The sequence below is a fragment of the Neltuma alba genome, unplaced genomic scaffold (assembly GCF_004799145.2).
Source record: "Neltuma alba isolate B1F8T4 unplaced genomic scaffold, ASM479914v2 tig00013084_pilon, whole genome shotgun sequence".
In the NCBI taxonomy this organism is placed as follows: domain Eukaryota; kingdom Viridiplantae; phylum Streptophyta; class Magnoliopsida; order Fabales; family Fabaceae; genus Neltuma; species Neltuma alba.
The window spans coordinates 97537-124536 of NW_021637412.1; the positions used below are offsets into that span (position 1 = coordinate 97537).

The following is a 27000-nucleotide window of genomic DNA, read 5'->3' on the forward strand; positions in this document are numbered from 1 at the left end:
AAAAAGGAAAGCCAACAAGCAAGTTCCCAACCGGTTGAAAGTGACTAATTTTTTAATTATAATACTCATCGAAAAACATGTGGATATATATATATATATATATATATATATAGCAATGTAGGTTCCCTACCTTTTTTTTCCTTCACTTTTGAAGTAATTATAGAAAGTATGTTTTCTTTTCAAAATATCTTAAAGAACATTTAGGAGAATACATGTAGACTGGTGTCTCTCTTTCTCCTCCATTTCTTTTGATCCGTTATATTGTTATCCAAATAAGAAAAAATATATCTTTTTCTTTTATTTTCTCTTTCCTTTTCTTTTCTCTTTTGTCCATTCATAGGATAAGGTGAGATGTGATACACTCACCCTAATGTGAGAACCTATGCAAGCTTCAATCTAGAAAGCAATTCCCACAGCTTAACGTCAAAATGGACTTAGTTATGCAAATGAATATAGACATCAATTTCAGCGTTAATAATGGGAGCAACTGTTGGAGAAATTAGACTTTTTCCCCCAGTTTAAACGAACATTGAATTTTTTTTTCTCATTATCATGATAAATATTAACTTGACCAAAAACCAAAACTCTTAAGCTTGTTTGCTTCCATCGGCGGTTTTTTTTTTTTGGTACCATCTGTGTTCAAATTCCCAAGTGTTGTGCTTCTCATTTTAGTTCCCAAAACTTTTCGAATCGAGGCCGAATAGGAAGTCCGAACCAACTCCCTCGGGGTTGCACGCCAACTCACCCCCTCCTTCACGCGAGATTATCAAGGCCAGCGTTGATAACTTGATGGTACTCAGTTTCCTTGCGTTTCACTTGATTTGGATCGTTAAAGGTGCCCCCAGTCAACGATTCATAAGCTTTTTAACTCTCGTTTTACATAATTCCAGAAAAGAGCAAAAGATTCTGGATTTCTTATTACCATCCAACCCTTGAATCAACAACTATGTACATACACGGGCAATCAGCTATCGGGAATTCAATCAATGCACAATAATGCCAGCTTTTAAAAAACGGCTGGATCACTTTTTGCATGTATAAATTTAAAAGGGCTACACTGCGAATCCAGCTAATCGCTCTGCTGCTTGGTGGAAACTTGACCATCCTTTTTATCCTTGCCAGCAGCGGATCCATTTCCATGTCCATTTCTTGGGGCAGCAAAATCTTGTGCCTCAGTGGGGATAGGAGGTGGAGTCATTTCTTCGTCAATTGGAAGGGTTCGTTTTGAACCCTCTAGGGCAACGCCAAGAACAATATTTTCTTCCAATGAAGGCCTGGCTGGGGATGCAGCATATTTGTCTTCTTCCTGCTTTGCCTGTAAAGGTGCAGCAGGAGTAGTATCTCCCCTTCCAGCAAACCCATGTGAAGAAGAAGCAGAAGAATTTTCAGGAGCAACACTTTGAGCAAGTTCTTTATTTACTGGGGCAGCTGGCGCCTTTCCTGCATCTCCTGCACTTTCCTTTCTGGGCTGCGTGGTTTTGGATGTCTTGACAGTACTATCAGAACCCATATTCTGAGCTTGTGCTTCAGAGATTGATTTTGATTTATCCCTGGAGTTTGCGCTGGATGTTGATGTTGATGTCGCTGCAATATTGTCATCTTTGAAATCAGATGTCAAAATTTCATCAATTTTAGCATCTTTTTCTTCGCTCGGGCGTGTTGAACGAGTAGGAGCCTTGGTCCTATCTTCACCATTAACTTTGGAAGGTGGCTCTATCAGTAGAAATGGGCGATTTGCAGCTGCTCTGGAGCGAGTAAAAATGGTATCACCAAATGGTATGTTTTCCAAGTCAGCCTCACTGTATATTTTCTGGACTGTGCGGATGGGTGTGGCTAGCCGGGCTCGATGATGACTAATAACTCTCAGAAGATCCAAAAGGATTGCCTCCTGTTTTATTACAAGTAAATTGCCTCAAGTGAGACACTCATACACTACCCAAACAGAGCAACTTGAACATAAGTTAAAAAGAATAAAATCTTATATGCAGAAATGCAGCATTGCAATTAGTTGACAACCGGGATATTTGGGTCCAAATCCTTTTTCACAGGGCACATGAAAACCCACAATACAAAAAGGAACACAAAGCTATGCCATAACTAAAAGTAGGTTTAAGTATCTTTATATTTACATTTATAAAGATGTCAATACTCAATAGGCATAAAGCATACCAACTACTTCGAGTTTATCTTACCTGGACACACAGGTATTCTTCAAAATGTGAAGTTTTAACAAAGCAAGATACTAGTATCTGCAACAAGAAAAACTCTTGTAAGATAAAGAAGGGAGGACACACACGCAGAGATTAACAAAGAGAAGAAGGAAAAAATTTTGGGTGGGGGGTTAGCGAATAGCATTAATATCTATCTTCAAATGCCTCAAGTTTATAGATATGACTTCAAAGACAGATTAAACCTAGCATAGCATATGCAGAAATTTGAAAAATCTTTTGGCCATAAGAGACAATGATTAGGATTTACGAGCGCTTTTATAAGCAATATGCTACAAGCATGATTGCCCAGCAGATCACGAGGTTAAATGTAATACCAGACACCTGAGTGACTAACAGGCAGAAAACTCAACCTACAGGTAATCCGGTATAAATTTTGATGACTAATTTATTGAACACCGGAACTACATAATAAACCCACAAAATTTCATTCCAAAACGGACAACTGAAGGCTACAATAAAAAAGAAGGATAAGAGAAACAACTGCCAGAAACCATCCAAATGCCATCTTTCTCTCAAAACAGCACAGAACATACTAAAAAAGGCAAAGTAAAAGTCAAAGTAAAGGACAAAACAAGATAGTGGAATTTTTATGCTTATTTCATAAACAACGGAACAAATCAGACACTTACCATAAGAGACTGATTTTCAGTATTGACATGCTCAAGAAAAACCCTTCTGTGCAACTTTTGTTGCTCCACCAGAGGATTTTTGGCCAAAACTTTGCGCATATCAGCAACAATATTCTGAATGAAGATGATAGTCATGCAATAACCTTAGTTTTGAGTGAGAATGTACTTACCGGGAAGAGCTGGAACAAGTTCATGAATAAATACGCTAAAATTGCTTACATTAATTTTGTTAACATCCAAGTGACTAATAGCAAGGTGAGTCTTGATGCGCCAATGAGTTCTCTGAGTAAGATTCCGCACCACGTTGACAGTGAATTTGTGATTAGGAATATGAACTGCTTCACGATCATCACCTCTAACTATAGTTGGGGACCACCAACCGACGTGCTGGGGAAAATATGGATCATCTTATTACAATTAAAGATAAATGATAAAAAAAATCTACAATTGATACTGCTACTTCAATTTGTCACACTCACAAAAAACATGGAGACCACACATGGAAAAATTAATTGGACAACATTATTATTATTAATTCTATATTTTAAAAATCATGTGGCATGGATAAGATAGGTACAAACCTCAACTACACCAGAAACCTCGTATCCATCAATCTTCGTTTTAATCCACTCATTTACAACAAATGGCCGGGTTGCATGAATCATTACACTTGAAAGGAAGTTTGTAAATATCTGAATGCAGAAAACACATGGAGTAAGAAAAGCAGAAAACAAGAAGAATCCATCCGATTGATAATGGCAATGTTAGATGACTTAGTCATATGAAATTAGATGAAATCCAATCTAAAGATTGTCCATGCAAGAGAAAGAGTATCTGAACCTTCCATTCTAACAAACAACGCCAAAGAAACTGTACTGTACCTCACGGCCAGCTAGTGTTAGCAATACTGTACCCAAACCACCAGCAGTTACCCACTTCTGTGTGGAGAAACCTAGCAGCTCCATGAACAATGATACAGCAGCAACCCATACAGCAGTATACACAGCTTTCCCAGCAAAATCAAAGCCCACCTGTCATTAAAAGTACAATTTGTTTTTGAATGATACTCGATTTTACATTTCAGAAATGCTCTGGAGACCCAAGAAAAGGAAATTAAGAAGATTGGGAGGTGGGACTCCTTCACCAAGCAATCCAAAACAGAAAACGGAGGGAAAGAATTATATGATCTTATACCATATCTTTATAAACATATAAACTGAAAAAACCAGCTGTAAATAATTATTCATAATACCAACTCAATATTTTCCAAACGTCAACTATTTTCCTTATATTTCTTTGTCTCATAGAAGGCCTTCTTAACATTCATTTGAATGCTCTCAAAACAAAAGTAACTTACCCATCGGAATTATTGCAGCAAATTGCAAATTGCAAATTGCAAACAACGAACAATAAAGTCATGATAAAGTAGGGGAAAACAACAATAACAGAAACATACATTTCTTGCATCATTGGATTCGTTTGCCTCCGTAAAGAATATTTGTGCTTGTTGAATTAAGCTGAAATCAAGAGGCACAATCATACAACATTATAATTTGTATAAGACATAGGACCTAGTACAAATAGCAAGATAGAGCAAAACAAAGAAAAAGTTTATAATGAAATCACAAAATACAATGTTTTTTACAAATGACACTAGCAGGACACTGAAACAAAATAATCACTCAGCATAAAAATAATTTCAAAACAGTATAGGAATATCAGGTAAAAAATAACTCCAACAATATAAAATATTAAAGCCATGTTTCTGTAAGATACATAACAACAACAACTTACAGAATAACAACAACTTAGTTGATTTGTCAATTTCTTATGACATTATTTAACGAGAAATCAAGTTTACCTTGATAAACAATAAGCAAATGAGAGCACAGTTGACAAAGATCTCGCAAAATTCAGCAGCCGTTGCTTCACTGCCTGGCTGGCTTCTGATGGTAGGTTCAGTGGATCTAATGCCCTGACACAATCAATGCTGTAGCTAATGCCAATAGGAATGGGACCTACAAGTGGATAACAAACAATAGTTGATCCAAGCATACCTGCAGGTGAGAATAACCCCAGTCCACAGCAGCAAAGGCTGAAGATAAGATGTCATAATATGACGCGAACTACTTTTCTTCCAACTATTATCATTCCTCTGCAAAAGTCAATTAATTATAGTAAAAGCACTCAATCAGATTTAGACAGTATCATGAATAACTGATAAGATTAGGGATGGTAGCTACTTGAAAAAATATAATCCTGCACAGACGCATGAGAGGTTCAAGACCACAAACAGCAAAGGCAATGACACCAAGGGCCGGGATCAATTGAGTAGTGACAGCGCTTCCTTGCAAAGCATCATATGATCTGCATTGTATATTTAAAAATATTTAAAATTAATTTGATGGAGATAATATATTCAACGATAATGAGACAGAAAGGAAGAAGACACACGACAAGAACAACAATAAAATAAACCCAGCTGATACAAAGTTTTTAACAATAATATTTACAAGTTCATATACTAATCAAATTAGATTCTCAGTCCAGTAAACCTGCTCCTCCACCAATACTAAAGGTAAAGAAACAGCGTTCCAGAAGATATGTTCAAGACTATTAGCAAATATTTGTGATGCAAGCCATTAAACAGGTAGATAAGCATATGGGGGCACAAACTAAGCATGCGTTAATAGTGCGCGCGACACTATGTTACTGACAACAAACCAGTACTTGGAGAGAAGAATCAAATCAAAGTAAACAAGATATCAAAGAAAGTTTACAACAAAAGACATTTTATACACTACGGTTACGTTTATGTAAAGCATAACACATGCCAAAAATACCCATGACATAAGCATGATTCCATGTATTTATGGTATTAGCTATAGGAAGTAGAAATTGAAAAGTGCATATCTCAACAAACTTAAATTTTATTGTACAGTGATAGAGGGTGGTATCGAGAAATTCATATTCATTTATGCAGAGGCATGTCAATAATTTGTCAAAACTTTCCACAACAGAAAGGAGAAGGAGAGAGAAGACCTTTTCAGGATAACAGAAGCAGATTTTGTTAACGGGGTCCAACTGCCTCCGCCTGGTATTAATATGGAACGGCACAATAAAACATTACATCTGGAAGGAACAGGCCTTAGTGGGGCATGTACTTTACTTAAAAGATGGAGAGCTGAAGAATCACGCCTCTGTTAACATACACAATGAATTCAACAAATAATATAAAACAACAACTACACAGAAAGAGCAATGCAAATGAAACTGACAGGAAATATCAATCTAGAAAATAAATAGAAATATAACAGACAGATACATTCAGCAAATCATAGAGACTAGAAAGAATAGAATTGTTAATCCATGAAAATGAAAACCATACCAAACCATGCGGCAAAAGATTGATATTAACCAAATGTAATCGACCAACGCCCATTGGTTTCTGTCAAGGAAAACGGAAATGAAAATCAGCATTCTAAAGTTCAAACTGACATGAAAACATAGGATATTTTCCCCGGGGGGGGGGGGGGGGATCAAATGATAGCATACATGATGAAAACTGCAGCATCCACCATTGTCGTAGGCCCTAATGTCGTGAGACAGCTGCATTGAACCTAGATAGGCCATCGTTGAAGTGAAATAGGAGGTGAGGCAATGAGTACAGTATCATATCCCATGTCGACACCAGTAGATCATTTTAAGCCAAAGCTAGTGTATGTTAAAGGAAAAGAGATAGAATAATGGCTTTAGCACGAGGAGGAAGTACAAAAATTGATTGCAAGACTTCATCTTTTTGGAAACGAAAATAATAAGAATATGTAATTTCTAGTCTCAAAACAATTTCACAGCAACTGAACTAAGCTAAGTGATTCGCAATTGCACTTGAAAAGAAAAGCCCTAAGTTAATACAACATAGCTCATCAAATTCGGGGCAGAATCCATAAATCATCCATCAGCACGTCACTCGACAGTCCCAAAAAACTCTTCAAGAAATATGGACATGTATACAAAGAAAACCATTTGCTTAAAAATTAAGAACTGGCTTTCGAAGGAAGAAGGAAAAACCTGATTGTCACTGGAATTCCCAAGTTCCTGGAAATTGAAGAAATTTCCCGGGCAAGCTACTCCCAAGGAAAACAGGAAGAGATACTGCGAGGAGGAAAAAATCATAAACCAAAGAGGAAGGAAGAAGAAGTTCGCCTCGCAGCAAGAAATGGTTGGAATTTCCGAATGATTTATCTGTAATGGCCGCTGATATTTTAGAGTCGTGAAGAGGTAAAAATAGCCAGACGGGGATGACTTGAGCCCTCCTCCTTCTAACCTGCGCCAATTTGCGAGTTTATTCTGCGTGGTCCAATCAAAACGCCCAATTTCGGATTAATTTGGCTCTTATTAGTGCTGCCCGCGAATTGCGAAATTGTGGATTTTTCATTTTTCCTTTTTTCCGGTTCCAACGAACTCGTGGATTTATGTGGCGCCTAGGAGATGATAGCTAACGTATACGACTACACGGCATGCGTGTCTGGCGCGTCCCCTTATCCCATCAAATCAACTTTATAATAAAATACGATGACATGATATGATAGTGTGTGTTTTTCAATTTAATTAATTTAAAAATTTTGAAAAATTAAAAAATTAATTAAATTAGTATTTATAATAAATAAATATTGTTTTTCATAATATTATGTATTAACTAAAATTAATATTTGATAAAATATTTAACATGTATAATTATTATAAAAATTACTTTAAAAATAGAATAAATATAAAAAATAGAATAAATCAAAATCTTATATATTTAGATTAAATTAAAAATTAAACTAATTTTTATATTAAAAACTAAAAGCAGTAATTTATTGGCCCTGCTCCTCCTCAACATAAAAATTTAGATGAATCAAATTAAAAACATCAAATCAAGTCTCACGAAAGAAATTTGAAGATTTACTGTGCCTGCAAAATTGTTTAAAACATCAAATCGAAAAATAAGATTACGGAAGTTGAAAAATCCCGGTCAAGAAAAGAGGGGAGAAGAAAAAAATCTTTACCTGAATTGAGTGGATAATAGAGCGCGCGGGGAGTTAGGTAAGGGGTCCCAATCAACCACGTGCAATAATTCTTAAAAGAAAATGTGACGTAGCTTTTTAAATTTTAATAAAGCAGTTATAAGCGATTTGCTTCATAATAAAGTAGCATTAAATTACATGATTGTACGTGTCATTCTAGTATAATATGGATCATTTTATTGTTATGTAAATGAGCTATTTTATCGTATCATATTATGCTATACAAATAATATGATTTAATTTCATTTCCCGAGCTAACGTCTCTGTATAATGTGGCGTATTATCGAATTGTTTTTCTTAGAAATAGTTCTTTTAGATTGTAGCATTATTTATAAAAACACAACAAATAGTTTCCTAAAAAATGATGTGCGTGTTAATGAAATGGGAGTATCATTTTTCATGTATATAAATATTGCACTGCATTATCTAGTGTAATGGGATAATACATGAACAGTAGAAAACTAGCGTGATAAAATTTTTCTTACGTAATTATCTTATATTCTATAAGTCACAATTAAAAAGTTTTTTATAAACTATTTTAAACAAGTCCTAAAACAGTTGGCAAACAAATTACTAATACTAAAACAAAATCACAAGTTCTGATACTGTAAAGAGTGTCGTGAAAATCGCCACAACAAAATCACTGCAACTCAGAAACTAGTACTAAAGCAAAGTCACAGGTTACAGCAAACTGAATTGCGCTCCTTCGTTTATTTTTTATATCCAACATACACTCTTCACTCATATTCCTTTAGTAAGCCTCGATCAAAATCAATGTCTCCTCTGCAGACTCACTCAACACGATGAAGAATCAAACCGGAAACTAGAGGCCTGTTTGTTTTTGCTTTTGTTCTTTGTTTTTTTATCAATGTAACATATGAACTGAGTTCTTACTAGCCGAGGTCGACGAAAGAGTTGGTGTTGTTGACTGGAAGAGAAAGAAGACAAGGCTTGTTTTGCTTGTAGACAGGCTCTTCATGATATATATTACCTCGGATCCTAATTATAAGAGCTAATTGACTAATTTGAGGAGATTAAAAAAATAAGTTAAGTTAGTTATTTATAATGAATATATGTTGTCTTTCCTAAATCATTCTTACTAATCAAGTGTGTTGGCTAAAACTACAATTATTAGAAGTACTATCTTAGAAAAAAATGAGAAAATATTAGAGACAAAGTAGATTGGAATCTTATATTTAGAACCAAAATAAAAATTAAATAAAGTTTTATATTAAAAACCGGAGGTAGTATTCTTTCAGTGTCTTGTCTTTGTTTACCTGGCCATCTTATGAGTTCATTTCAAAACTCAACCATTGCCCAAAAAAAAAAAAAGGGCAGACCCACCTTCATCCTCGTCTGATGAAGACATGTAATAATTATGAGTGTGTTTGGATCAGCAGTAAAAAAAATGTTTTTTATTTCACCTGACTTTTGTAAACGCAAGTTAGAGTAAAAATCAGCTAGTAGTATAATGTAATTTATATTTGTAGTTAGTTTGACAAGTTGAAACTTATTTAGATGATAAATAAAAAAGTAAGTCTACATGTAAAATGACTAAAAGTGACATGAGTATTATAAAAATAAAAAGAATCAATGTATTATTAAAAATTTATAAGTACTAAAAAATATATTTAATAAATAAAGTATAATTATAAGTAAATATAATGTTTATATAATAATATAAAAACATATCCAAAAACGTTATTCTACGTTTTTCTAGTGAATAGAAATATAAATATATGTAAATATATAATGTATAAAATAATATTAGAATTTAAAAATATTATAAGAACATATTAAAAAGCTATTTTACCCTTATTTTTATTATTGTCCTGGCGATATGATGTCCAGTGAAACAAGTATTCTTTCTAAAAGCGAGTCATTGACAAGCTATGTGAGTGAAGGATAAATGGCAGAAAATGAATGAAATTATCATCACAACTTAACAAATATTTAACAAAAAAAACGTTGGTCCAACGTGGCATATAAGACATAAGTTACTTCTAAACCACTGCTAGCCTAAACAACAAAAAACAGCCTTGTATCCCAAGAGTAACTTTTTACCTCAAAACGTTGATTCAAACACATGCTATAATGTCACGCGTGATTCAAGTTTTAGTGTGTTTTTTGTCATTTGAGCCAATCTCCAAAACTTGCAATTTAATTAGATTTATAATATAATAAGGAAAAATATAGCTCTTAAATCTCCTCTTAGTTATTGATTCAATATCTAAATTTTACCCTGATAGAATTGATTTCTCACACTAAGTTATAAAATCTTAATCTGGTTCAAATCAAAATTGAGGATTGAGTAATACTACTCCAGGCTCTCATTATAAAAGCTTGTTTGACTTTCAACTTGATCCTAAATATAAGACATCAATATATTTTGTCTCTCATATTTATTTATTTATTTTCCAAAGTAGTTATTGTAGTAATTGTATATGTTAAATGTTTCATCAAATGGTAGTTTTATTCTTAGCTAGTACACATGTTTAGCAAGCAAGGTATTTTAAGAAAGATAACGCTTACTTGTTATAAATAATAAATAACTAATTTAACTAATTTCTTTAATCTCTCCAAATTGGTTAATCAGTTTTTATATTAAAGACTGGAAACAATATTAAGAATAAAGTAACATCCAACATGTTATTTTACAAACATAATTAAAACATAATATCAGAAGCGTTAGATGCATAATAAAAATAATAATAGGTATTAATAAAATTAGAATACTGAACATAATTAAAAAATAATATCAATGCTAGATGCTACTTTTCTTTAATATTAATTGAGAAAAAGCTGGAGTAATTCCTAATTCCTGATTCCCAATTATTAAATCATCGCAATAGTCCCGACATCCTGCCTTTTTCACTGCCCTCGCAGAAAATTTGAAACATTCCTCTTTCCCTCCAGAGTCCAGAGTCACCAATTACGACGGCCAGGACACATTGCGCATGACGATTAGTTTAGACTTTCAGTGATAAAAATCTTCTGCTCTTGGAGGTTCATTTTCCCAAATAGCTCCTCTTTCACTGGATCGTTTCACGGTTTACGAGTCGCACTCACTTCCAAACCATTCTTCCGCTTTCTCTATCACTGGGACGACGATGCAGAAGGCGAATCGCCGATCCAAGCCGTTGAGTCCAGGCAAAACCTCTCCCAATGAAAAGCAACAATACGAGGAGAGGATTCGCGAGCTCGAACGACTAAACAAAGCGTATCAGGTCGGTGTCCTTTTTTTTTTTTTTTTAATCAATCCAGATTTTTCTGTGACCTGAATGGTGTTCCGGTTGCCTACTGAAAAAACAATTAGAAGTATTCTATTCTACTTCCTGATTTGTCAGATGGAGATCGAGGAACTGAGGCAACATGCAAGCGATTCATCTGCTCCTAACAACGGGTTAGAAAAGCTCAAACAAGATTATCTTCAAAAGCTGAATGCACTTGAACTGCAGGTGAGCATTATTTTGACAATGGAAACGAGTCTGGTAATTGAACGATCGTTTGTTACAGCATGCGCTATTACAGGCTGCAGAATTGAAAAAGAAACTGAACTCTCAGTCCCAATTCTCAACCCAAAGGAAAAGAGTTGATGACGCAACGAAGCAGTCTCAATTTGAGATTCAGTGTTTAAAGGCTCAGAAGGTGCCATGTTTATGTGGATCGGCAGACGCTGATAAGAGCTACTTTAGTTCTTCTCCATCCCTCATTTGCCGAGTACTGACGTTTAAGTTGACATATAGGTTCAACTGCAATGTAAGATGAAGCTAGAATCTGTGCAATCTAGATTATGCAAGGCTTCACTGGAAAAAGAAGTTCTTCAGGTAATGATCACATAGGTATAGAAGAAAAATGTTTGGGAACTTCTTAGATGTTGCATCCACTATCCACAATTATAGCAAAAGACTAATGAAAATTTCCCCTCTGCAACTTTAGCTTAAGAAAGAGAAGAGAAAGAATGATTATGAGGTTCAGAAGTTGCTGGCTTCAAACTTGACACTTAAAATGGTGGGTCTATGGACTTTTCAAAATTTCCCTCTCCAGTCATTGGAGCTATTATTAATTATTATGCTTACAGTTTCCACTACTCCTTGAGCTGTCAGGTATTGCAACGCAAGACAGAAGAAGCTTTTGTGGCTACTAAACGGTTAAGGGAGATGATAGAATCTCGAAAGGCTATACCAAATAGGGCAGCTGGTTAGATGTCCAATACTCAGTCTCTTGTTCTGAAAACTTCACCAACCCTCCCCCCCCCAAAAAAAAGAAAAAAAAACCCAAAAAGAAAGGTTTTAGCTTCTACTTAGCAATTACTTGTTTTGTTTGGTTCTCATTCAGGCGTCACGAAAGTCAATGATCGAGTTCAGGTATTTCACGATCTCAAAAAAAATTGCTGTAATGTTTTGTATATATTCATATAAATTTGTGGCGAGCTGTAGCCTATGAACTGTGTCAGCTCTTCTTTCTGGCTGTGTGCTATTAGCCTATTAAAGTAGAGAAATCGGTACATGGCGCGGAAAACTTTATAGCTTCACGTTAAACTCTTAACTCTATTGTTTTCTGCCGAGCATGTCAAGTTTGATTTGATACTAACCAATGTGCCACTCGCTCATAAATCCATTAGAACACACACGCACACACGTTCAGTTGGATGCTATGTGGTTCATAATCTGTGTTATGGATTGCATCAAATTATAGCAATCCGGAACTTCTCTTGCTTTTTCCCTTTTGCAGTGTAACATTTTATCCATAATTATCAACTGTGCCTTGTTTTGCCTTTTTGTTGTTGGAAAAAAATGACAGGGATTACTGATTATTTTGTTAAAGCTTGATATATTTTGGAAATGAACCTGGAATGTCAAGATTGTTCTCCCTCAGGGCATATATTTTGCTAACTAAACTTGTCCTTTGAACTTACCTTGCAATATTCTGTTCCGAAATTGATATCTTCCTATTAATTTTTACTCAGTCAATTAATTATGTCTGAATTTAATGGCCTGCAAGAGGAATCAACGATCTGCAATGTACCGTTTAATTTATAGGGGGAAAATGCTTCTGGATTATATTCTCATAACCAATCAGTACGATTCTTTAGTTGAAATGTACTCCAAACGAGTCCTAGAAGTGGTTAGATTTGTGTCTTCGGATCCAACCTTCCATAACTTCCTTAAAGGGGCTGGTGCAGGCTATTGAACATGAGCTAGAAGTCACAACACAGTTACATGAATTATGTTCTCAATATGAATCCCAAATTGAAGAGTAAGCATAAATTTCTCCTTCTATTTCCGTCTCGTTCATATTTTTGCTGAGTAGCATCGTAAGAAAATGATAAAACGTGGATACATTATAAATAAGCCAACTCGAGAACGAAATTATCAATTTCATCTTTACTTTTTTTGAAATGAGTGTTAATTTGAAAAGCATATTAATCGAAGCATCGAATTCTATATTTTGGTATGCTCAGGATGACCGAGGAAATAGCAAAGCTGAAGGAAGAGGCTGAGATACAGAGGCAGGAAAAGTTCAGGTGCAAAATGGAGCTCAGTTTTCATTGTGACTTGCTAACATTATATATCTGTACCTCGCTCAGTTTTTTTAACAACTTTCTCCGTTGCAATTCAAAGCCCTCCACTGCAGCATGAAGATTGTGACATTTTGAAGCAAGATTTAGATATTAAAGATCTGAAGGACCAAGTAAATGGCCTAGATTATCTACTTAGACAGTTGCGTTTACAAAAGAAGCTTAATCACAAGGATGAGATGCAGGTTTGTACCATTGACTTCAAACAGGAACTGCTAAAGTAACTAGGAACACGCATGATTCGAAGTTGAATCAAAGGATTTGTTCCATAGTTGGCGATATGAATTTTGTCTTTCTGAGTTCCAAAGCTTAATTTCGTTGAATGATATATCTGTTGAACTGCAGAATCAGGTTCGGCCTCTTTTCTCTGATGGTAATCATGACAAGCTAGAAGAAAAAATGAATACACCTGAAATGAACCTCTCCAGTGAAACAGAGGCGAAGAGGGATAAATCTGATGGGCTGTGCTGCTCATGCAGTAAAAAGTCATTGTGCAAAACCAGTAAATGCAGATGCCGGTCTGGTGGAGGAAGCTGCGGAACATCATGTGGCTGTGCACGCTTCAAGTGCACAAATAGAGAACTGAATCCTGTGGCGGCAGATGAACCAACGAAATCAGAAAATACGGAAAATGTTAAGACTGCTTCAGCTAATGATACAGTGGAGAATCGAAGCATGATCGCTTCTCATGGTGCAAAATTACTCGAGAGTGCACTTCTTGAGAAACCTGCTGCCGTTAGGGACAACCTGAGACGCAAAAAGAAGCCATTATCTGACATTCAGAACTCGCTGGTAATCTCCATCCTTGTCCACCTGGTTTTGCTGGTTCATTTCTATGGGATCTCGTTTCTGTTCGCTTTCCCTTTAATTACCATTTGCATATTTTGCCTTGCTTAGACCTTATATATCCAATGGGAACCTCAATATCCTCATGAGAAAAATAATCCTTCTCTCTATTCTTACTCCGTGTTATTATATTACATTATCAGTTTTCTAACTGGTTTAGTAATTGGCGGGAAATTCATGACAGGATGATTTGAATGCTAAGATACCAGACAAGAAAAAGAATGGGAAGAAGCCTGCAATTCAATTAGTTACCAAGGATCCACACTCCTCCCTACCGGAAAGTACCAAGTTCCCCGATGAAGATTAAGATAGCGTGATGCAGCCAAAAAGACTAAGAAAATTGAGGTTAAACAGGTTGGTAACACCGGCCACATCAGGCTGAGGCACACAAGATTCTTTTTTCCCCTCCATTTTTAAGCCGTCGCATTCATTTTGCGGGGTAAGCTTTGGTTAAAAGGAAATGAATATTCCTTACCTGTGCGTTAAAAAGGAGTGACAATGTTTCGAGTGTTTTTTTTTTTTTAAATACAAGATGTTTGAGTGTTGTTATTTGGCACAATACGGGGGAATTTCCAGCTAAGAAGTGATTGAGAGAATTTGGGGACCTTTCGATTTTTGTGTTGTCCAGTGTGAGTACATGCATCTCATCTTTCATCAACGAACAGGTGTATAATGAATCATGAGACGGCTTTTGTCAGTTCGAACAATATAGAATAAGTACCAGAATCTACGAAAGTAATATCTGAATGATCTTACTTCATAATTCTAAATAGAAATACTTCAATTATTTTTATTTGTTTGAAAGGAAAGGGAGAGGTAATATATATCCTTAAATATTAATCGGTATTACCCTGCTCATAAATCTCAATAACCAAGAATTGGAAATTGACATAGTAAGGAAATAAGAAACTATAGAATATATTGAATAACTCAAGCATTAAAGAATACAGAACTTAAGCACTCATACCAACAGTAACAAGACTAAGGCCTCATTTGGCATCACTTTTAAAATTACTTATTTTATGTAAATCGAAATAAAATTTTTCTTCCATACTTATTTCATTTTATAAATTACAATTAAAAAATTACTTATAAACCATTTTATAGGGCCCTAAAGTATTTGGCCAACCCTGAGTCACATGGCCTTTAAACCACCTTTCAACCAAAACAAAAACTAACGTCAAGGTTCTAAAACACCCATTCACTTATGAATTACACAATTTAGATTTCCATACAGCATGATACAACTTAGATTTCAAGATATCATCCTCATGCTACCTAACGATATGTTGCATTCTTAACCCTAGAGAATATAATATTGCAAGTTCTTGGGTATCTTGTAACTCAACAATGACCCACATAGGGAGAAATTCGTGATAATCACCACCTTCATCGGATTTCAAGCTTTGTTACCCAATAATTTAATTGGCTGGCTACGCATGCTGACCCAGTAGAACCATAGGAGCTAAACTTTTTGATTGCATTTTCTACTCCAAGAAATTCATATACATCCTCATCAAAAGCCGTGCTTATACTCCTCAGCTCATCAAGACTTAGGTCCTGAAGTTGGCATTTCTTTGACACACACAAGGCAACAGCTCTTCCTACAATATCATGAGATGTCCTGAATGGGACTTCCTGTATGTCAAGACAAAAGGGGTCAGAATCTGGAGCAAATCTGCATACTGAGGAAATAAAAAGAAAACAGAATTACATACAAGTGGAAAACGATAAATTAGTAATAATTAAAACTTTTTAAGTTTTTATACAATAGTCTTCTGGGTTGTGTTAGTTCAGAAAAAGGGGTGGCAAATGCATTATAGTGCTATAAATCAGAAAACTGCAACAATGTCAAAATCGTAGCCTTATGCACGCTTGTTAAAAATGGGTTTCAGTTGCTGGAATCCCTTATGCAAAAAAATAGTTTTTGGTAGGGAGCCAATGCAGAAAAGAGTGGAAAGGACAAAGACAGCTGGCAGCGGGCAATGCGGATTGAATTTCACATGGGAGTTCAAATTTGAGCAGGGAGTCAAGGGCAGTATTATGCCTCTTGCTTTTGATATTTTACCAGCTGCCTACCATGCATGTTGTAGTTCCATGAATTTCAATAACTTCTAAACTCTACAGACTACTAATTTCACAAATCACAAATGACCAAGCAGTACACGACTTACCTTATTGACAAGATAGTCAGCAAGTGTTGTTGCATCAAGATGACCAGCAGGTAAAGCCTTTTGTATTCTCTCTTGATTGAATGTAACATTCTGTGAAAACTCAGCTGATACCTCAAGCATGCCCAGAATAGTTTTAACGCTGTCAAATACAGGTTCTTTGTCTTCCTATCTCCAGAAAGAAAAGGTTTTTTGTAAGGGGTTAAAAACAAACAGTTAAATGTGGGTATAAAACGTGCAAACAACCGTCCGTGCAAGCAAGGGGGAGACTATTATTAATAGTATTATTATTGAACTGGCACATCAAACAGCCTCCTCAGCAATTATGCGGTGCGTATGAAACCAAGGTATATGACACCTCAAAATAGAAGACACGAAGCCTTTTTTTTTTCTTCCTGCAAATATATGAAGTTCAATACCTGCAAATCACGATTATAAGCATGTGGAAGTCCTTTGCATAAAGTGAGAAGAGTAACCAGGTCTCCTATGACCCTGGCAGACTTCCCACGCACAAGTTCCATTGGATCTGGATTCTTTTTCTGAGGCATTATACTACTTCCAGTTGAAACAGAGTCACTTGGTGTGATAAATCCGAACTCCTCAGAAGCCCACAATACCCATTCTTCACCAAGTCGAGAAAGATGAATTGCTGTGATGGCGTTGGCAGAAAGGAACTCCAATACAAAATCCCGGTCTGAAACTGCATCAATACTACACAAAATTATAACATGCAATCAGTTAGAAAAGAAAATATAGATTAATATGGAGGTAGAATACCAAGTAGCAATGATTTTTAAAGTGAAGCAACACACCTATTTCTCAATGGAGCTGTAAATCCTAAAGCATCTGAGGTCATGAATCGGTCAATGGGAAGCCCAGTACCAGCCAATGCACAAGCCCCTAACGGACAGAAATTCATCCTAGCCCTACAATCTGCTAAGCGACCAGCATCACGCTCAAGCTGCAAGAAAGCAATACATACAGTTAATAATTAGATGCCAAAAAATTGTAAAAAGTCAACATCGTTCGAAGCTAAGATAAGAATAAGATTCCGAAGTAAATTCCTAGATTCAAAATTTATATTCCGAAGCATGTGATGGATCTTGTAATTTATAAATGAAAAATTAACAGAAAATCCTACACAAGAAGGCATTTCTTTTATAATGGTACGGAATTCCAGAATATCTCATACTTGGCTCAAGATATCAGCACATTAACCCTTCCCAAACTCATGTTCCTTTACATTTCCTAAGGGCTGAAATTATCATCGTGCAGGACGCAAAAGCTGCCTGGGCAGCCTTTTGTCCCCTTTGCTTACTCAACTTTATACATTGTATAAATGATGCTTTGGCTGCCAAAATGAGTAGAATGGTAGTAGTTTTCAAAATTTAGGCGAGGCCCAAAGTATCAGATCTTTGACATCCGAGAAATCTTGTCATTCACATAATTTGAAGGAGGTAAGACACAGTAATTATATCACTTTCTCAGCGGTGACATATAGTCCATATGTAAGTTAGCAGCATACCTCCTCAACATAAGCTAATAGAAGATGTTGAAGTAATACTGGTTGGGCACGCTGCAGATGAGTATAACCAGGTACAATAAGCCCTTCGTTTTCCAAAGACAAGTTCACCAGTGAGGTCTGGAGGTGCTTTATGCGTGTGATGATGCTATCAATGGCATCACGACACCAAAGGCGAAAGTCAGTCAAAACTTGATCATTTCGGCTCCGGGCTGTGTGTAGCTTCTTTGCAGGCTCCCCGATCATATCAGTAAGCGCCGCTTCAATGTTCATATGGACATCCTCGCGGTCAGTTCTCCAATTGAACTCTCCATTTTCAATGCGCCTCTCTATCTCATCAAGACCTTCAATAATCCGATCCCTATCACTGATGCTCATCAATCCCTGACCGCAATCACGTATCAATCAATGCAACATCATTTCAATTCCACTTTTTCTCGGCGCAGAAGAACTTTAAGAAATGGAAAGAATTTTGCATGTTAAAGAAGTTCGATCTTCATTTGAAGATCATTCTAATTCAGCGAAATCAGTGATCATACATTGTCATAAAGAATGCAATTCCCCCCGCCTTGAGGGGGAGGGGAAGATGATTAGAAAGTGAAGGCAATGCCAAAAGGAGCAATCTTATCATTCCCCATAAAGTGTCGCAGAAACGCAAAAGATTACCTGATGAGCTAGCATAGTCGCATGAGCCTTACTTCCCATGATATCATGTTTGTAGAGCTGCTTATCGTAGGAGATCGACTCGGAGAATCTCTCAACGGCATCGGTGACGCTGTCCTCGAAGCGGCCACCCCATAGCTTAGCTTCCTTCGGCTTGCTTAGTTCGACCTGAGGTGCATTCTCTGACGCACAGATACCCTTCATTCTAGAGCCAAATGGAAAGCAAGGTCGAATTCTGGAAACAGAGGAGCCGGAGAAGGAGGACGCCAGAGAAGTAAAAGCGAAGCTTGAAGACAGGGCAGTAGCGAACTCCATGACTGCTGTTCCAAGTTGAGCTGGAAAGGGTTTTAACTTTTAATGCGGTAAAGGTTTTGGGAGCGCAGGCTGCGTAACGCTGACTCTGAGCGCGCTGAGGCCATTCTGCTGCGGTAAGGGACAAAGAGGCCGCTGGTCGCCTGGAGTTAACTGCTAGGCCTACTAAATAATCAGGCCCAGTTGGCTCTGGAGGCCCAATAACAGAGGTACTTTTCTAATTTCGGCCTACTCATTTTATTTTTTATTTCTTAAAAATCCATTTTTTATTATTACCCTATATAGCGTCCAATCAGCCTAAATATGACATAAACATAGATAAAACATAAGGGAAGCCCCTTTCTATTTTTTCAAATCATTGTATTCAAAATTTTGGGAGCATAGTTTTTTTAACCAATAACTGCCTTATTTGGTTTCGTTTAAACCGCGGGGGACGTTATTGGAAAAGCATTAGAATAAACCGCCAGAACTGACTTAAATCACGCAGATTAGATTTGATAAATTCAATGTTGTAGAATATTAAAAATAAGTAGGAAAGAAATCATACCAAGTCACGCCCTAGAAGGGAGGAGGGAAACAGAAAAAGAGGGAGACACCTCCTATTTCTATTTATAGGGTAAGAGTGATTAGAGATTAGAAAGATATAATCTTCTCAATTTGTTATACAATCATCTCTTGATTGTCTTTTATTTCACAATTAGAAATTAATATCTAATTGACTTCTCTTTAATTCACAATTTTGTCCCTTAATTTTCTCACAAGAACTAATAGCGATTTGTTTTCCTCATTAACTAGGATTCATTTGATCAATAAATCAAGGTCAAAAAAGAATTTGATCAATAAATAGTCCGGCGCAACATTAAAGACAGACCTGGAACCAAAAAAGAAAAAAAAAGACAGACCTGGAACCAAAGTCCCACGAGAGTTTTTTGAAATAGTTTGATAAGATTCCTGGATTTGCAATTTCATTTTTTCCCCGGCAATTTCAAATTCGTTTTTGCTTTGACTGTTTTTTCGCCCTAAATCTGTCGTTGCATTTCTGAGTGCCTATGTTCAATGAACACGGGAATCACGTTTGGCCGTATAGAATGACTCAATTCAGTGCATCCTTATATTCTCTACTAGGTATCTGGGGAGGGCTAAGAGTTGGAATTGACCATTTTCTGACTTGAAATTTGTAAATCAGTTTTTGTTCCTTCAAAATATCATGAGGTAAAAATTTAAACAATTTCCAATATCCTTGAAATTGAACTAGCTGTGAACAGTCTTGGTTTTATTTGTTGAGGTACAGTATAAGGAGGTATCTCTGCCTTTAAACGAAACGGCTAAAAAGGGCCGACTCATTTGAATGCAATTTTTCTCTCGCAAGACGCACAATTAAAATGTGAGATTCTGAATGTCTGAGCTGTCAATAAAGTTTTTACTTCAATTAAATGTTTGGACATTTCTGTTTTGGTCTGTGTTTATTGGCAGAACTCTTCTCAATTATAGGCATCCCTGACCCTGTCTACATAATAATGAGAGAGGAGCCTACACGCCATTGGCTTCAAATGATTTCTATTCTAAAAATGGCTGTGACTTTCACTGATCTCTCATGGAGGTTATGGAGCGGAAAGCGTCATCGAGAGCCAAAAATCTCAGAAGAGGCTTCTGTTGATTCTAAAGCTGATTCTAGTACGGAGGAATCTGAAACTCTAGAGTTTCCTTTGGTAAAGAATTCGAGTTCCTGGTCAGGGAGAATGAAGCCCAAATGGCACAATAGCTGGGAAGAACCAAAAACAGACAGGGAATGCGATGTTGTTCTTGTGCCATCTGATGGAGAGTGTGGTCCTGGTTCTGAATCTGACGATTCTGATTGGTCAATTGGATGGTTGGAGCCTCATGGACCTGGGCTGCCAAATATGGATGAAACAGACAACAGTTTTGCTGTGCTGGTTCCATGTTACGGACGAGGTCATGGTTGCACGGTGAAGGATAAAATAGCAACACACTGAGCAATATTGGGGACTTTCTAGATGGTTATTCAGACGGTAAGAGCGCTTCCTTCAATATCCCCCAGATTACCCTTATGCTAATCCTCTGTTTTCTCTTGTGCTCATGAAATTTGAATGCATATTATTGCTTTCAGCATATGATGATGATAGTGGTTAGTTGGTGATTTTCAGTCTTTTAATGTTCGTGTCGATTTTCTTCGATTCTGTCGCTTTTGTGAACTACTATTTGAAATCAACAAATCAAAGCACAACAAAGAAAATGGTGGGCTCTGATCAAATTCGCAATAAAAGATTACCTTCGGCTCTAGTCGTCTTCCTAATGTGGTCTTGTACAGTTTTTGAAGGTTTGATTACTTCGTTACTAAGCGGATGCATACTGATTAAAACTTCCATTTCATATGAACTCTCAGTTTTCTGCTTTGGAGGATGGTAGGACTTGTGTGTGGTGCTCATTGGTCATCTAGTATTCTTTTGAGCCTTGTATAACACGAGCATGTTTATTACATCGGCGATTATTTGATCTTTTCGGATTTGTTTTGTTGCTTCATAGAAGTATTGTCATGCTTACCTGTTTTCTCTGCAGAGAGCATGAAATCCATCGACAAATGGCTTTCTTCTCTTGGAAATAGATGATGTACAAGCACTTGTGACTCTGATTCTGCAAATCTGCATCAGAAAGTGTCGCTTCGTTACGTTGAAGAAGTCTTAACTCGTGATCCTGACTAGCAAAATGTGGTATATAATGCAAATATGAAAAACAAAAATGTCAAATTTTGATGTGGGATGAGAGTACGATCCATAAATATGGTGATGAAATAGAATCTTTCGGTGATGATGTGAAGCCGCCACACTACCCCCTGCCTTCAACAAGCACATTGGTGGGGCTTAAGAGGTTACACTTCTCCCAAAGGAACAGAGTCGAGATGTTGGATGAGAATAAGGCGAAAAATCGAGTCCCTGTATCTGTGAGAGAGATCCCGAAGCTCTTAATTATTCTATGTAAATATGTGTGGATTGGTTGTATGCCCAACCCCAAGATCAATGCGAGTTTTTTTTTTTTTGGGGGGGGATCTACGTATGATAATGTATGTATTTTACTATTTGTCCCAAATATATATATTTATATATATAAACATACTTTCATTCTCTTCCATATGCCTGTTGAATATAGGAGTGTATTTTTAACTTCAATATCAACCAGAAGCAGCATAATTTCTTTTGTACCTTTCCCATTTACGTGCCCACGAAATATGATTCAATCTCTAATAATAACGAAAGCATCTGCCCACATAAATGATATCGGCCCGAACTGCACAAATACCCATGCCAATTCTAGATTTTTAACTAGTTTTATAGGCTGTTGTTTTTTGCTTGTTAGTTAGTGGCTTTGTCCAGTGAATTTTTTAGTTGTTTTCTTTTTCAGTCTTTTAGTTCTTCCAGGGGTGAGGTGTGAGTAAGTTTGTATTGATAGGTTTTTTTGAGCGTTTCTTTGGCCTCCTGGCTATTAGTGATTGTAATGATCTTTTTGATATTAATAAAAATAACTTTTTTTGGGCAAACAAAAAACTATTTTTATACTGCATTTATTTAAATATTTTTACCTTTCTCCAAACTGTATTTAAAAATAGAATTTCATAATATTATTTGAAAATTAATAAAATAAATGAAACAAAATGAAGAAACAAAGACGAAAGCTAATTATTTTTTCCGGTCAAAGAAAGCTAATTTGATTTCTCCTACTTTGGCAAGTAATTTCGACATTATTTTTAACGAGAATATATTTCTTTTTTTTTTTTTTTGGGATCGATTTTCTGTGAGAAGATTACTAATGTAACAACCACACCACAAGTCAGTTTATTTTAACTAAGAAAAGTGATTTTCCGTTTTCTTGATAATCTAAAATATAGAATTATTGTTGATGACTTCCAATCAAAATGGTAACGTCTTCCATCTTGCCCGAAATAATATTCTATGAACTATGAAGCCTTGAAATTGCATAAAAAATGAGTAATACTTTTAAAATTAAACGTCGAATTGCATAAATTACCAAACTTGTTTGGAAAAAACAAACAAGAGGAGAGAAGGTTAAGATACGAACCAATAAATCAATATGTGGCGCGTCCTCCCTTCTCCGTAAACCAAAAGTTGAGCTCTTCAAAGGGTCCAACACCTTACATCTGTGCCGGTGGTTGTAGCGAAGTATCCTCCTCTCCATCATCTGCCTCATAAGAATACATTCTCAGTAACCATCGTTTCTCTTTTCGTCAGTTTTTTCCTTAACCACCATGATCAAAAAAATCGTAGCGTTTCACTGATCTCAACCATTATTTTGTGCCATAATTTGCTCATCTCTATATAATCACAGTTGATCTTATTCGTCGTCTGCGTTAATGGGTTGCATGTGTTTGATTCTAATAATTTAGAGAGATTAAGATGTTGCAAAGGGCAGCGACCAATGCTTATTCATGGTGGTGGGCAAGCCATGTCAGGACAAAGCAGTCAAAATGGCTGGAATACAGTCTCCAAGGTACGCCTATTTGAGCATGATCTATTTTCTGATTTATGATTTCCCTGATCACATGGAAATCACGGAGATTTTTATCAAAGAGCTTTCTGATGCAAATCTACGTACATGAAAATAGCATGCATTCTAATCAGAATTAGCCACACATTTTGGTTGAATGAGTAAAATATATAATGTGGAGTAAATTGACAATCCTAGAGATTCGAAACAGAAAATATTCTAGGAAAACCTTAATGAGTTACCATGGTCCGAGAATCATTTAATTAGCGTACAAAGAATGATAAAACAGATAATGCTGTGGTTTTATCATTCATTCAGTTGTGAACAGAAAGTTTATTGTTCATAATACTGCAAATACCATTAACAACAGAAATGGAGGAGAAGGTGGTGGAGACCCTCAAAATCCTTGATGATGAAGGGGACTCATTTGCCAAGAGGGCAGAAATGTACTACAGGAAGAGACCGGAGCTCATAAGCTTCGTTGAAGAATCCTTCCGGGCGTATAAATCATTAGCCGAGAAGTATGATCATCTATCAAGAGAGCTCCAAAGTGCCAACCGCACCATTGCGTCTTGCTTCCCAGAACGAGTTCAGTATCCCTTGGATGAAGATGAAGATGAAGATGAAGGCAAAGGAACATCAACAATTAATGACCATGACAGCCCAGCAACGCCTAAATCGAGCATTCCTAAAGTTCCCAAGACTCCCAAGGGAGATTTTAGAAGCCAATCTATGTTAATCTCACGGAAGAGACCACTGAAGAGGATTTCCAGCTCTGCAAAACCTGTTACCACTACTCCAATTTCAGGGCTGAGCAAGGCTGCGGCACTTGCAGAAATTGACAAGCTTCAGAAGGAAATTCTGGCACTGCAAACTGAGAAAGAGTTTGTGAGGAGCTTGTATGAACGGTCCTATGAAAAGCACTGGGAGATTGAAGACCAGATCGAGGCAATGCAAAAAAGAGTTTGTTGTTTGCAGGATGTGTATGGGGTTGGCACAGTCATTGAAGATAATGATGCAAGAACTTTAATGGCAGCCACGGCTCTGAGATCCTGCCAGGAGACATTGGCAAAGTTGCAGGAGATACAAGCAAAATCGTCCGAAGAAGCTAAAGTAGAATATGAGAGGGTTAGGCAAGCTCATGAGAAGTTCGAAGCACTCAGAGATCAATTTATTTATACGCACATGAGTCTCACAGACCCAGACCCAGATGTTGGAGACAAATCCGAGACAGAAGGAGAAGAGCAGATGAACAAAGAAGAGAAAGCTAGTTTAGAACAAGAGGCACAAGAAGTGAATCGATTGAGAGAGAAGATTAAGGAACAACTTGTGGGAGATTCTAGTAAGTCTCTCTCTGTGGCAGAAATGGCAGAGAGAATTGATGAACTCGTGGATAAAGTTGTCTCCCTGGAAACTGCAGTTTCCTCTCAGACTGGCTTGGTAAAGAGACTGAGATCAGAAACAGATGATCTTCAGACAAATATAAAGAGCTTGGAAGACGACAATGAAATGCTGAAAGAAGGTTCAGACCAAATGAACAAGAAGCTGAAAGAATTGGAGGAGGAGTTAAGGAGAGTCAAAAATCTCAACCAAAATGTTAAAAACCGAAACAATAGCCTCCAAACACACTTCACCGAAGCTAGTTGTAATCTTGAACATCTTTCTGAAAGATTGCATGAGGTCAAGTTAGATGAGAAGACAGAAAACTCAGAACTTTACAAGAAGATGAACTCTGCTGATGTCAAAATAACAGATGAGGAGAAGCAAGAAGAAGCTGCAAATCCAAGTGAGGATGTCAAAAATGAAGATAACAAATCCAGTTTGAGCGAAAATATGAATTTTCTTTCTGAGAGGATTAAAAAACTCAGACGTCAGGAGAATGATGACTTATCTGAGACAGTAAGTAACCAAGACATGGAATCACAGGATTATCGGGGTGGTGATGAGGATGAACCGAACTGGAGACAGATGTTTATCAGCGGGTTGGATGATAGAGAAAAGATTCTGTTGGAGGAGTACACATCAACTTTAAGGAACTACAAGGATGTAAGGATGAAGCTCGATGATGTCGAGAAAAAAAACCGAGACGGGATTTTTGAGTTGGCACTTCAGGTAAGGGAACTGAGGAGTGCTCTAGCCACTAAGGATAAAGAGATTAACCTTTTACAACAGAAGCTAGTCTGTCCAGAAACAAATTCATGTGGAAGTCCATATACAGCTGCCACGGAATATAAATATACACCACTAGAAGTTCCAAGCGACTCTGAAATTTCATCATCAAATTTGGATGCAAATCCAGGAAGAACATCTTTTGCCGACCTGATCGAGAGCGGACGAGATATTCGTAGATCATCTGAAAACATAAAATATTCTTTCAAAATTGAGGACGCAGAAAAGTTCCGGGCAAATCTGGTTTCTAAACGCCATCCTCTTACAAATCTGGAAAAGAAATTCCGCTCAGACATTGACGATCTACTTGAGGAGAATTTGGAGTTCTGGTTGAGGTTTAGCACCTCAGTCCATCAGATTCAGAAGTTCCAGAACTCCATACAGGACCTACAGGCAGAGCTAGAGAAAGTCAAGGATCACAACAACAGGAATTCAAATTCTAAGCAGCCATCCTTGCAATCTGAAATCCGGCCAATTTTCAGACACTTGAGAGAGATCAGAACTGAATTATCACTTTGGCTTGAAAATAACTCAGCATTGCAGGACGAATTGCACGGTAGATATTCATCCTTATGCAACATTCAAGAAGAAATATCAAGAGCCGCCATTGCAGATTCAGAGTTGAGCGGATATCAGGCAGCAAAGTTTCAGGGTGAGGTTCTCCATATGAAACAGGAGAATAATAAGGTTGCTAGTGAACTGCAAGCAGGTCTGAGTCTTGTGAAGAGGCTGAAAGTTGAAGTCGATAAGACGCTGGAAGAAACGGATCAAGCATTTGAAGTTAGCACTGACCCCCCGATCAAGCAATCATCGTCAAGTCGGAATCGAATACCATTAAGGTCATTTTTGTTCGGAACCAAGTTAAAGAAGCAGAGGCAGTCGATTTTCGCGTGTGTGAATCCAGATTTTAGCAATCTCGAAGCAACTAATGAAAATGCCCCCGTATAAACCAGCTTCCACCTTCTTCTCCTACAGCACCCTACTCGGCGTAGATTTTCGTCCTCCAGTCTGATTGTGATCAACCCAAGAACGTGAAAGTTACTGATGTGTTTCATATAAGCGTTGCACTCTTCTTAACATTGAACAAAACCATTAACTTCAAGCCAAAACATTCCCTTGGACTGCGAGTGTGGCTGCATACATAAATATATATATATATATATATATATATGTATATAGACACACACATCAAAGTGAAGGTATTCATCCCTTAATATACACACGTGCGCATATGAGCTTCCATTTATAAGTCACTTATAAAAAAAAAAAATTATTCTTAAACATAAGTT

The 27000-nt window shown here is 36.8% G+C and overlaps 4 protein-coding genes and 1 pseudogene across 6 annotated transcripts; 3 read left to right on the plus strand and 2 right to left on the minus strand.

Annotated features, from left to right (window-relative positions):
• Positions 1–874: 874 nt before the first annotated feature.
• LOC114734284 (mechanosensitive ion channel protein 2, chloroplastic) lies at positions 875–7144 on the minus strand. 2 transcript variants are annotated; one of them, XM_028921876.1, is made up of 14 exons: positions 6932–7142; positions 6416–6480; positions 6249–6308; positions 5903–6060; positions 5104–5227; positions 4918–5015; positions 4722–4835; positions 4317–4377; positions 3742–3891; positions 3442–3552; positions 3080–3247; positions 2861–2974; positions 2193–2249; positions 875–1888 (listed from the first exon to the last, which is right to left on the minus strand). In XM_028921876.1, exons 2-14 carry the CDS (start codon positions 6473–6475, stop codon positions 1070–1072), a joined length of 2094 nt encoding a protein of 697 aa, XP_028777709.1. In that variant the 5' UTR covers positions 6476–6480; positions 6932–7142; the 3' UTR covers positions 875–1069. The 2 variants fall into 2 exon arrangements, with proteins under 2 accessions (XP_028777709.1, XP_028777710.1); XM_028921877.1 differs by lacking the exon at positions 2861–2974 and having other exon boundaries at positions 6932–7144.
• A 3733-nt stretch (positions 7145–10877) lies between these two features.
• On the plus strand, positions 10878–14875 carry LOC114734285 (kinesin-like protein KIN-4C). 2 transcript variants are annotated; one of them, XM_028921878.1, is made up of 12 exons: positions 10878–11156; positions 11277–11387; positions 11461–11577; positions 11676–11756; positions 11869–11940; positions 12036–12129; positions 12268–12296; positions 13103–13188; positions 13394–13456; positions 13554–13695; positions 13856–14302; positions 14541–14875. In XM_028921878.1, exons 1-12 carry the CDS (start codon positions 11040–11042, stop codon positions 14661–14663), a joined length of 1482 nt encoding a protein of 493 aa, XP_028777711.1. In that variant the 5' UTR covers positions 10878–11039; the 3' UTR covers positions 14664–14875. The 2 variants fall into 2 exon arrangements, with proteins under 2 accessions (XP_028777711.1, XP_028777712.1); XM_028921879.1 differs by having other exon boundaries at positions 13115–13188.
• A 656-nt stretch (positions 14876–15531) lies between these two features.
• On the minus strand, positions 15532–19075 carry LOC114734300 (argininosuccinate lyase, chloroplastic). The gene is made up of 6 exons (XM_028921908.1): positions 18716–19075; positions 18053–18433; positions 17340–17488; positions 16947–17238; positions 16531–16695; positions 15532–15994 (listed from the first exon to the last, which is right to left on the minus strand). Exons 1-6 carry the CDS (start codon positions 19025–19027, stop codon positions 15746–15748), a joined length of 1548 nt encoding a protein of 515 aa, XP_028777741.1. The 5' UTR covers positions 19028–19075; the 3' UTR covers positions 15532–15745.
• A 1517-nt stretch (positions 19076–20592) lies between these two features.
• Positions 20593–21366, plus strand: LOC114734304 (uncharacterized; annotated as a pseudogene).
• A 1781-nt stretch (positions 21367–23147) lies between these two features.
• On the plus strand, positions 23148–26789 carry LOC114734295 (protein NETWORKED 2A). The gene is made up of 2 exons (XM_028921898.1): positions 23148–23545; positions 23913–26789. The coding sequence occupies exons 1-2, from the start codon at positions 23452–23454 to the stop codon at positions 26657–26659; spliced, it is 2841 nt and encodes a 946-aa protein (XP_028777731.1). The 5' UTR covers positions 23148–23451; the 3' UTR covers positions 26660–26789.
• Positions 26790–27000: the final 211 nt, after the last annotated feature.